Source organism: Hypanus sabinus, unplaced genomic scaffold, assembly GCF_030144855.1.
Source record: "Hypanus sabinus isolate sHypSab1 unplaced genomic scaffold, sHypSab1.hap1 scaffold_122, whole genome shotgun sequence".
Taxonomy (NCBI): domain Eukaryota; kingdom Metazoa; phylum Chordata; class Chondrichthyes; order Myliobatiformes; family Dasyatidae; genus Hypanus; species Hypanus sabinus.
The window spans coordinates 1018646-1030387 of record NW_026779281.1 but is presented as its reverse complement, the minus strand read 5'-3'; the positions used below and the strand labels follow the sequence as shown (position 1 = coordinate 1030387).

General features: G+C 53.8%; 1 protein-coding gene across 1 annotated transcript in view; it reads right to left on the bottom strand.

Moving 5' to 3' along the window:
• Positions 1-3139: 3139 nt before the first annotated feature.
• LOC132386608 (NACHT, LRR and PYD domains-containing protein 3-like) overlaps positions 3140-11742 on the bottom strand; it is a 30066-nt gene continuing 21463 nt past the window's right edge. The window contains exons 7-8 of the mRNA XM_059958908.1: positions 9806-11555; positions 3140-3853 (exon numbers count right to left, since the gene is read on the bottom strand). Of these exons, the coding sequence (XP_059814891.1) occupies positions 3763-3853; positions 9806-11555 (1841 nt within the window). The 3' untranslated portion in view covers positions 3140-3762. The remainder of the gene's footprint in view (positions 3854-9805; positions 11556-11742) is intronic.

Here is an 11742-nt window from a genome sequence, read left to right as displayed (position 1 = left end):
ACCCCACAGGAGGAAGGGGGACGGGCAGGAGAGACCCCACAGGAGGAAGGGGGACGGGCAGGAGAGACCCCACAGGAGGAAGGGGGACGGGGAGGAGAGTCCCCACAGGCGGAAGGGGGACGGGGAGGAGAGACACCACAGGAGGAAGGGGGACGGGCAGGAGAGACCCCACAGGAGGAAGGGGGACGGGCAGGAGAGACCCCACAGGAGGAAGGGGGACGGGCAGGAGAGTCCCCACAGGAGGAAGGGGGACGGGCAGGAGAGATCCCACAGGAGGAAGGGGGACTGGGAGGAGAGACCCCACAGGAGGAAGGGGGACGGGGAGGGGAGACCCCACAGGAGGAAGGGGGACGGGGAGGGGAGACCCCACAGGAGGAAGGGGGACGGGGAGGGGAGACCCCACAGGAGGAAGGGGGACGGGGAGGGGAGACCCCACAGGAGGAAGGGGGACGGGGAGGGGAGACCCCACAGGAGGAAGGGGGACGGGGAGGGGAGACCCCACAGGAGGAAGGGTGATGGGGAGGATAGACCCCACAGGAGGAAGGAGGAAGGGTACGAGACCCCACAGGAGGAAGGGGGAGTGGCCGAGAGACACCACAGGCGGAAGGGGGTCGGGGAGGAGAGACCCCACAGGAGGAAGTGGGACGGGGAGGAGAGACCCCAAAGGAGAAAGGGGGACGGGGAGGAGAGCCCCACAGGAGGAAGGGGTACGGGGCCGAGAGACCCCACAGGAGGAAGGGGGACGGGGAGGAGAGATCCCACAGGAGGAAGGTGGACGGGGCCGAGAGATCCCACAGGGGGAAGGTGGACGGGGACGAGATCCCACTGGAGGAAGGGGGACGGGGAGCAGAGATCCCACAGGAGTCAGAGGGACGGGGAGGAGAGATCCTACAGGAGTCAGGGGGACGGGGAGCAGTGACCCCACAGGAGGAAGGGGGACGGGGAGCAGTGACCCCACAGGAGGAAGGGGGACGGGGAGCAGAGATCCCACAGGAGGAAGGGGGACGGGGAGGAGAGACCACACAGGAGGAAGGGGGACGGGGAGGAGAGACCCCTCAGGAGGAAGGGGGACGGGGCCGAGAGACCCCACAGGAGGAAGGGGGACGGGGAGGAGAGACCCCACAGGAGGAAGGGGGACGGGGAGGAGAGACCCCACAGGAGGAAGGCGGACCGGGAGGAGAGATCCCACAGGAGGAAGGAGGAAGGGGACGAGATCCCACAGGAGGAAGGGGGAAAGGGCCGAGAGACCCCACAGGCGGAAGGGGGTCGGGGAGGATAGACCCCACAGGAGGAAGGGGGATGGTGAGGAGAGATCCCACAGGAGGAAGGGGGACGGGGAGGGGAGATCCCACAGGAGGAAGGGGACGGGGAGGAGATATCCCACAGGAGGAAGGGTGACGGGAAGGAGAGACCCCACAGGAGGAAGGGGGACGGGCAGGAGAGACCCCACAGGAGGAATGGTGACGGGGAGGAAAGTCCCCACAGGAGGAAGGGGGACGGGCAGGAGTGATCCCACAGGAGGAAGGGGGACTGGGAGGAGAGACCCCACAGGAGGAAGGGGGACGGGGAGGGGAGACCCCACAGGAGGAAGGGGGACGGGGAGGGGAGACCCCACAGGAGGAAGGGGGACGGGGAGGGGAGACCCCACAGGAGGAAGGGGGACGGGGAGGGGAGACCCCACAGGAGGAAGGGTGATGGGGAGGATAGACCCCACAGGAGGAAGGGGGACGGGCAGGAGAGTCCCCACAGGAGGAAGGGGGACGGGCAGGAGAGATCCCACAGGAGGAAGGGGGACTGGGAGGAGAGACCCCACAGGAGGAAGGGGGACGGGGAGGGGAGACCCCACAGGAGGAAGGGGGACGGGGAGGAGAGATCCCACAGGAGGAAGGAGGAAGGGGACGAGATCCCACAGGAGGAAGGGGGAAAGGGCCGAGAGACCCCACAGGCGGAAGGGGGTCGGGGAGGATAGACCCCACAGGAGGAAGGGGGATGGTGAGGAGAGATCCCACAGGAGGAAGGGGGACGGGGAGGGGAGATCCCACAGGAGGAAGGGGACGGGGAGGAGATATCCCACAGGAGGAAGGGTGACGGGAAGGAGAGACCCCACAGGAGGAAGGGGGACGGGCAGGAGAGACCCCACAGGAGGAATGGTGACGGGGAGGAGAGACCCCACAGGAGGAAGGGGGACGGGGAGGAGAGACCCCACAGGCGGAAGGGGGACTGGGACGAGATCCCACAGGCGGAAGGGGGACGGGGTGGATAGATCCCACAGGAGGAAGGGGGACGGGGAGCTGATATCCCACAGGAGGAAGGGGGACGTGGAGGGGAGATCCCAGAGGAGGAAGGGGGACGGGGCCGAGAGACCCCACTGGAGGAAGGGGGACGGGGAGGAGAGACCCCACAGGAGGAAGGGGGACGGGGAGGGGAGATCCCAGAGGAGGAAGGGGGACGGGGAGGAGAGACCCCACAGGAGGAAGGGGGACGGGGAGGAGAGACCCCACAGGAGGAAGGGTGACGGGGAGGAGAGACCCCACAGTAGGAAGGGGGACGGGGCCGAGAGACCCCACTGGAGGAAGGGGGACGGGGAGGAGAGACCCCACAGGAGGAAGGGGGACGGGGAGGAGAGACCCCACAGGAGGAAGGGGGACGGGGAGGGGAGATCCCAGAGGAGGAAGGGGGACGGGGAGGAGAGACCCCACAGGAGGAAGGGGGACGGGGAGGAGAGACCCCACAGGAGGAAAGGGGACGGGTAGGAGAGATCCCACAGGAGGAAGGGGCCGAGACCCCACAGGAGGAAGGGGGAAGGGGCCGAGAGACCCCACAGGCGGAAGGGGGTCGGGGAGGAGAGACCCCACAGGAGGAAGGGGGACGGGGAGGAGAGACCCCAAAGGAGGAAGGGGGACGGGGAGGAGAGACCCCCCCAGGAGGAAGGGGTATTGGCAAGAGAGACCCCACAGGAAGAAGGGGGACGGGCAGGAGGGACCCCACAGGAGGAAGGGGGACGGGTAGGAGAGATCCCACAGGAGGAAGGGGGACGGGGAGGGGAGATCCCACAGGTGGATGGGGGATGGGGAGGAGAGTTCCCACAGGAGGACGGGGGACGGGCAAGAGAGACCCCACAGGAGGAAGGGGACGGGCAGGAGGGACCGCACAGGAGGAAGGGGGACTGGGAGGAGAGACCCCACAGGAGGAGGGGGGACGGGGAAGAAAGATCCCACAGGAGGAAGGGGGATGTGGAAGAAAGATCCCACAGGTAGAAGAGGAATGGGTAGCAATCTCCGAGGAGGAGGATGTGAAATGTGGAAACCATAGACAGGGTGCAGAGGAGATTTACAAGGATGTTGCCTGGATTGGGGAGCATGCCTTATGAGAACAGGTTGAGTGAACTCAGCCTTTTCTCTTGGAGTGACGGAGTATGAGAGGTGATTTGATAGAGGTGTACAAGATAATGAGAGGCATTGATCATGTAGATAGTCAGAGTCTTCTCCCCAGGGTTGAAATGGCTAGCACGAGAGGGCATAGTTTTAACAATGGGCTGCTGGAGGCGAAAACTTTAAACTCCAGGATGGCTACATGGAGCTTAGAAATATAGAGCACTATGGGTAAAACCGAGATAATTCTAAGGTAGAAAAATGTTCAGCACGGCTTTGTGGGCCGAAGGGCCTGCATTGTCCTGTATGTTTTCTGTGTGTCTACTGATCACATTCATTCTCAGTGTCAGACACCCAGTGACTGTAAACACAATCTCCCACAGTCTGGTACTTACCACAGTGTCTGTATTTTACACTCCGGGTTCCTCAGAGCCGCAGACACCAGTTTCACTCCTGAATCTCCCAGGTCATTATGCCCAAGTCTAAACACAAACAGACAGATTGATAAACAAACTGATTCAAACTGTGGGTCTGGGGGAATTTCTGTCACTCGGATATTTCAGGAAACATTAAACTGTCCAGTGAATCACTGATCGGAGTTCCCATCACTGTCACTGTCCCTCACTGCCCAGCTCCAGTGTATTTACCGAATGTCGGTAATTTCGTCTGTCGGTGTGACCCTCTAAACCCCACATATACTGTCCCATTCCCCAATGGAGAGAAAAGTGTTTCTGACCGAAATGCAGAAATGTCAATGGGACACAGCGAAATAGACCCACCCAAGCTAAAGGAATGGGGAAGAGAGATCCCACAGGAGGTAGGGGGTTGGGGAAGTGATCCCAGAGGAGGAAGGGGGATGGGGAAGAGAGATCCCACAGGAGGAAGGGGGACGGGGGGGAAGAGATCCCAAAGGAGGAAGGGGGATGGGGAAGCGAGATCCCACAGGAGGAAGGGGGTTGGGGAAGAGATCCCACAGGAGGAAGGGGGATGGGGAAGAGAGACCCCACAGGGGGAAGGGGGATGGGGAAGCGAGATCCCACAGGAGGAAGGGGGTTGGGGAAGAGATCCCACAGGAGGAAGGGGGATGGGGAAGCGAGATCCCACAGGAGGAAGGGGGTTGGGGAAGAGATCCCACAGGAGGAAGGGGGATGGGGAAGAGAGACCCCACAGGGGGAAGGGGGATGGGGAAGCGAGATCCCACAGGAGGTAGGGGGTTGGGGAAGAGAGATCCCACAGGAGGAAGGGGGATGGGGAAGCGAGATCCCACAGGAGGAAGGGGGTTGGGGAAGAGATCCCACAGGAGGAAGGGGGTTGGGGAAGACAGACCCCACAGGAGGAAGGGGGATGGGGAAGAGCGATCTCACAGGAGCAAGGGGGATGGGGAAGAGAGATCCCACAGGAGGAAGAGGGATCGGGAGGAGAGATCCCACAAAAGGAAGGGGGATAGGGAAGAGAGATCTCACAGGAGGAAGGGAGATGGGGAAGAGAGATCCCACAGGAGGAAGGGGGATAGGGAAGAGAGATCCCAAAGGAAGAAGCGGGATGGGAGAGAGAGATCCCACAGGAGGAAGGGTAATGGGGAAGAGATCCCACAGGAGGAAGGGGGATGGGAGAGAGAGATACCACCAGAGGAAGGGGGATGGGGATGAGAGATCCCACAGGGTGAAAGTGGATGGGGGAGAGAAATCCCACAGAAGGAAGGGGAATGGGGAAGAGAGATCACATAGGATGATGGGGCATGGGGAAGAGAGATGAGACAGGAGGAAGTGGGTGGGGAAGTGAGATCAAACAGGAGGTTGGGGGATGAGTAGGAGAGATCCCATTGGAGGAAAGGGGATGCTGAGGAGAGATCCAACAGTTGGAAGGATGGGGGAGTGGGAACAGAGAGCCCAGAGGATGAAAGGGGGATGGGAAAGCGAGATCTCACAGGAGGATTGCTACCTGTGCCACGTGCTAGTGAGGCTAGAAATAGGAAGATAATGCAGCTAAATACATGGCTGAGGGGATGATGCATGAGGGAGGGGTTCACGTTTCTGGACAATTGGGCTTTCTTCCAGGGGAGGTGGGACCAGTTCGAATTGGACAGTTTGCACCTGAACTGGAGGGGAACTGGAGGACTAACATCCTGGCCGGTAGGTTAGCAAGTTCTGCTCCGGGGGTTTTAAACAAGGTTGCAGGGGGAGGGGAACCAGAGTGTTAGAGCAGATAGTGAGGTGGTGGAGGATAAGGGTCATGCGAGGACTGCTTCTATAGACAGATATCAATGGTTTGTATGTGATAGAAATGTTCTCAGGTGCATCTATTTCAATGCAAGGAGTATTGCAGGTAAGGCAGATGAGTTTAGATCGTGGATTGGCACGATGATATCGACATTATTGCTATTAGTAAGACTTGGTTTGCAGGAGGGTCAGGACTGGCAGCTTCATGTTCCGGGTTTCCATTGTTTCAGATGTGATAGAGGGGAGGGATGAAAGGGGGCGGAGTGGCATTACCAGTCAGGGGAATATCACAGCTGTGCGTAGACGGGACAGCCCGGAGGGTTCATCTACAGAGGCCATATGGGTGGAGCTGAGGAACGGGGAAGATGTGACCACACTAATAGGGTTGTATTATAGACCGCCCAGTAGTCAGAGAGAATTCGAGGAGCAAATCTGTAGAGAGGTAGCACACCAATGTAAGAAACAGAAAGTCATAATCGTAGGGGATTTTAACTTCCCACATATTGACGGGGACTCCCATTCTGGGAAAGGGTTAGATGGCGTGGAGTTTGTCAAATGTGTCAGGAAAGTTTTCTAAATCAATACATTGAGGTATCAACGAGAGAGGGTGCAGTACCTGATCTCCTATTAAGTAACCAGACAGGTCAGGTGACAGAAGTATGAGTCGGTGAACATTTTGGGTCCAGTGACCATAATGTCATTAGTTTCAAGATAATGATGGATGAGGATAGGACTGGTCCGCCAGTAAAGGTTCTGAATTGGAGAAGGGCCAATTTTGTGGAAATGAGAGAAGATCCGGGAAGAGTGGATTGGGATAAGTTGTTTTCTGGCAAGGATGTGTTCAGTAAGTGGAACGCCTTCAAGGGTGAAATTTTGAGAGTGCAGAGTTTGCATGTTCCTGCCAGGATTAAAGGCAAAGTTAACAGGCAGAGGGAACCTTGGTTTTCAAGGGATATTGGCGATCTGCTTAAGTAGGTGTTTAGCAGCTATAGGAAACAAGGAACAAATGAGGTACTTGAAGAGTATAGAAAATGTAAGCAAATACTAAAGAAGGAAATCAGGAAGGCAAAAAGAAGACATGAGGTTGCTTTGGCGGATAATGTGAAGGTAAACCCGAAGGGTTTCTACAAGTATATTAAGAGTAAAAGGATAGTAAAGGACAAAATTGGTCCCCTAGAAGTTCAGAGTGGTCGTCTCTGTGTGGAGCCTCACGAGATGGGGGAGATCTTAAACAGTTTTTTTGCGTCAGTGTTTACTCAGGAAACTGGCATAGCGGATATGGAATTAAGGGAAACAAACAGTAGTGTCATGGAACATATAGAGTTTAAAGAGGAGGAGCTGCTTGCTGCCTTACAGTGAATAAAGGTAGATTAATCCCTCGGGCCTGACGTGATATTCCCTCGGACCTTGAGAGAGACTTGTGTAGAAATTGCAGGGGCCCTGGCAGAAATATTTAAAATGTCCTCAGCCAGGGGTGTGGTGCCGGAGGATTGGAGGGTAGCTCATGTTGTTCTGTTGTTTGAAAAAGGCTCCAAAAGTACACCAGGTCATTACAGGCCAGTGAGCCTGACATCAGTAGTAGGTAAATTATTGGAAGGTGTTCTGAGAGATCGGATATACAAGGATTTGGACAGCCAAGGGCTGATAAAAGATAGTCAGCATGGCTTTGTGTGTGGTAGACCATGTTTAATGAATCCTGTAGTGTTTTTCGAGGATGTTACCAAGAATACATATGAAGGAAAGGCTGTGGATGATGTCTACATTGACTTTTGTAAGGCCGTTGACAAAGTTCCACATAAAAGGTTAGTTCTAAAGGTCCAGACACAAGGTATCCATGGAGAGGTTGTAAACTGGATTTGAATTGACTGTGTGGGAGAAGACAGAGAGTGGTAGTGGATGATTGCTTCTCAGACTGGAGGCCTGTGACTAGTGGTGTGTCTCAGGGATCTGTGCTGGGACCATTGTTGTTTGTTGTCTGTATCAATTATCTAGATGATAATGAGATAAATTGTATCAACAGGTTTGCGGATGACACTAAGATGTAGGCATTGTGGACAGCGAGGAAGGCTTTCAAAGCTTGCAGAGGGATCTGAACCAACTGGAAGAATGGGCCAGAAAATGGCAGATGGAATTTAATGCAGACAAGTGTGAGGTGTTCCATTTTGGAAGGACAAATCAAGGTACGACATACACGATAAATGGTAGGGCACTGAAGAGTGCGGAGGAACAAAGGGAGCTGGGGGTTCCGATACATAATTCCCTGAAAGTGGCATCACAGGTAGACAGGGTTGTAAAGAAGGCTTTTGGCATCCTGTCATTCATAAATCAAAGTACTGAGTATAGGAGTTGGAATATTATGGTGAGGTTGTATAAGACATTGGTGAGGCAAAATTTGGAGTATTGTGTGCAGTTCTGATCACCTAACTATAGGAAGGATATCGGTAAGTTTGAAAAAGTGCAGAGAAGATTTACTAGGATGTTGCCAGGTCTTCAGGAGTTGAGTTACAGGGAAAGATTGAACAGGTTACGACTTTATTCCTTGGAGTGCAGAAGAATGAGGGGAGATTTGATAGAGGTTTACAATATTATGAGGGTATAGACAGGGTAAATGCGAATAGGCTCTTTCCACATAGATTAGGAGAGATAAATATGAGAAGACATGGCTTCAGCGTGAAAGGGGAAAGGTTTAGGGGGAGCATTAGGAGGAAATTCTTCACTCAGAGGGTGGTGAGAGTGTGGAACGAGCTGCCATCTGATGTGGAAAATATGGACTCACTCTTAAGCTTTAAGAATAAATTGGATAGATACATGGATGGGAGAGGACTGGAGGGTTATGGACTGGGAGCAGGTCAATGGAACTAGCGGAATAAGGTTTCGGTACAGACTAGAAGGACTGAATGGCTTGTTTTCTGTGCTGTAGTGTTCTATGATTTTATGATTCTATGGGGAGGAGAGTTCCCACAAGCAAAAGGGGAATGGGGATGGGGAAGAGATCCCACAGGAGGTCGGGGGATGGGGAAGGGAGATCCCACAGCCGGCATGGGAGTGTGGAAGAGAGATCCCACGGGAGGATGAGGCATGGGGAAGAGAGATCCCACAGGAGGAAGGGGGATATAGACAGAAAATAAACAGGATGAAGGGGGAAGGGGTTAAGAGATCGGCCAGGAGGAAGAGGGATGTGGAACAGAGTTCCCACAGGAGGATGTGGGATTGGGAAGAGAAATCTCACAGGAGGAAGGGGGTCGGGGAAGAGAAATTCCACAGGACAATGGGGCATGCCAAAGAGAGATCCGACAGGAAGAATTCGATGGGGGAGAGAGATCCCACAGGAGGAAAGGGTATGGGGAAGAGAATTCCAACAGCAGGAAGGGATAGGGAAGAGAAATCCATAGAAGGAAGGGGGATGGGGAAGAGCGATCTCACAGGAGCAAGGGGGATGGGGAAGAGAGATCCCACAGGAGGAAGAGGGATGGGGAGGAGAGATCCCACAAAAGGAAGGGGGATAGGGAAGAGAGATCTCACAGGAAGGGTGGTGGGGTGTGTGGACAAGACATCCCACAGGAGGATGAGGAAAGAGTAATAGAGAGTCCACGGGAGGAATGGGGATGGGGGCGAGATTCCAAAGAATGGAAGGGAGATTGGGTAAACGATAATCCTACAAGACGAGAGGACGCAGACATTTTTTGTACATGTGTGTTGGGTCTGAACAGAGACCCAGAGGAGATGCGCCCTCGCTCTTTGCGTATCTGGAAGTGAGCAAAGTCACACACGGGGAAGGGCAGTGGGAGGACAATCTCACAATGGTATTTCTTTCCTTCTCACTGGGACAGTCTGCTGACGGTCTCTTGTCTCTCACCGGGAAGGGGGTGTGAATCTCTGACCCACCTGCTGCAGTCAGTGTCGGTCTGGGTGTCAGTCACAGTGGGAAGGAACATTGTCAATGGACGTGTCACAGGCAGCGAGAAACACGACCATTCCTGTGATTTACTATCATTAAACCAATGGTCGTTGTTCACTGATCTGATGAAGTCTCCAACATCCCTTCACAAGGAACCACAGAACCCTCCTGTCCTTGGGGAATTACTGACTGATCCCCTGGGCATTTGTCACAATTCTTCACAATCTGATTTACTACAAATTTACCAAAATTCCTTTACATTGAAACAACACAATGGAACAGTTTCACAGATCAGAGTGAGAGATAAATCAAGTTACCTCAACTCCTGGCACTTATGCAACCCGGGTCCCAGCCGCTGTATTCCCTCATACTGAATGTGGCAGTTCTCCAGGTCGAGCTGTTTTATTGTATCACAGAGTCCGATGACATGAGACAGGACCGCGCAGTCAATCGGGGTCAGTGTCATTCCACTGAGTGAAATCCTTTCCACAGATCCCAGTGCGGCCTGAGCCAGTCCACGATTCTGAGACTCAAACAGATAGTGCAATGTGTTCAGGAGGCTCCTTTTACCAGCTTCACTCCCTGTGTTTCCACTTCGGCGTTTAACCTCCTCCTTCACCCAGTCAATCACCCGGCAGGTTGTTTCATTGGGAAATGGACCCAGAAACTCCTCCAGACCCCGAGCTGTCATTGGGTTGGAGAGACCAGCAACAAAACGGAGAAATACCTCAAATCGCCCATCCCTCACGCAGTGGGCTTCAGTGAGGAGTTTCATGATATCTCTGCCATCTGGGATCAGGAATTGTGCGACTGCAGCTACAAACTCTTGGATGGTGAGGTGTGGGAATGTGTACACCACGCTCTGGGCAGAATCCTCTCTCTCCAAAAGCTCCATCAGGAACCCGGACAGAAACTGGGAAGGCTGCAGATTGTAGTTGATCAAATCTCCACCTGTAAACACAATCTTCTTCTCCGACACTCCTCTGAAGGCCATCTGACCAACTCTGAGTAACACATCACGGGGGTTCTCAATCTCACGGCCGTGGTTTTTCAGGATGTTGTAAATATAGTAGGAGTACAGTTGGGTGATGGTCTTGGGAACTCGCTGCGGGTCCCTGACTCTTTGTGTGAAGAAGGGGCCCAGTACCAGAGCAAGGATCCAGCAGTAGGAGGGGTTGTAGCTCATGGTGTACAGGATCTCGTTCTCCTTCACGTGTTTGAAAACAGCTTCTGCCTCCGTCTGATCTTCAAAATACCTGATGAAATATTCCTTCCGTTCCTCACCAACAAATCCCAGGATTTCAGCCCAGACACTGATATCCACCTTTTCCAATAAATGTAACGCAGTGGGGCGGGTGGTCACCAGCACTGAACACCCTGGGAGCAGCTTGCCCTGGATTAAACTATACACAATGTCAGACACCTTGCACTTGAATTCAGGATCTGTGCACTGTGATTCTGTGTCTCTCCGACCATCAACAAAGTTGATTTTGTCCTTGAATTCATCCAATCCGTCGAATATGAACAGCAGTCCCTCTGTCTGTTTCCAGATCTCTCCCAGGATATTCCCAAAGTAGGGATAATGATGCAGAATCAGTTCCTTCAGGTTTATTCTGCAGTTAATGGTGTTTAAATCCCGGAATTTGAAACTGAAGACAAACTGGAATTGTTGGTATATCTTCCCCGTGGCCCAGTCGTAAACAATCTTTTGTACCATTGTTGTTTTCCCGATCCCTGGGACTCCGGCCACTGCTGCGGACATCCCTGATTTGTTTCCAAAGAAATATCTTTGCAATTTTTGAACAAAGCTCTTCTTGAATAACTGATCAGTACGGATTTTTTCCAGCTTACCACGGAGATCTTTTTCTCTCCACTCCTCGTGGTCTCTGCCTCTTGCCAGCAGCTCATGTTCCACCAGTCTCCGATCTCGAACAGTAGAAATGACCGTGAGCTCAGCGTATCGATCAACCAGCTGGAAAACCTTCACCTTCTCCCTCATCAGGATCGTGTTCACTCTCAGTTTTTCAGTCTCTGTCCGCAGAGTCTCCTTGTGTTTCTGTTGAACATCTTATGACGGACAGAAATAGGTTGTCAATGCCTGATCTGATGAACATGGAGCTCACAACATATACTCGTTAAAGACACTGTTCAGGTGAAATCGGGTGATCAGAGATTAGAGTGTCTGAAAATGAACGACGGCCCAGAAACAGTTCTGATCTGACTCAGATCCGCTGTTAAAGGCTCCACTCTCCCC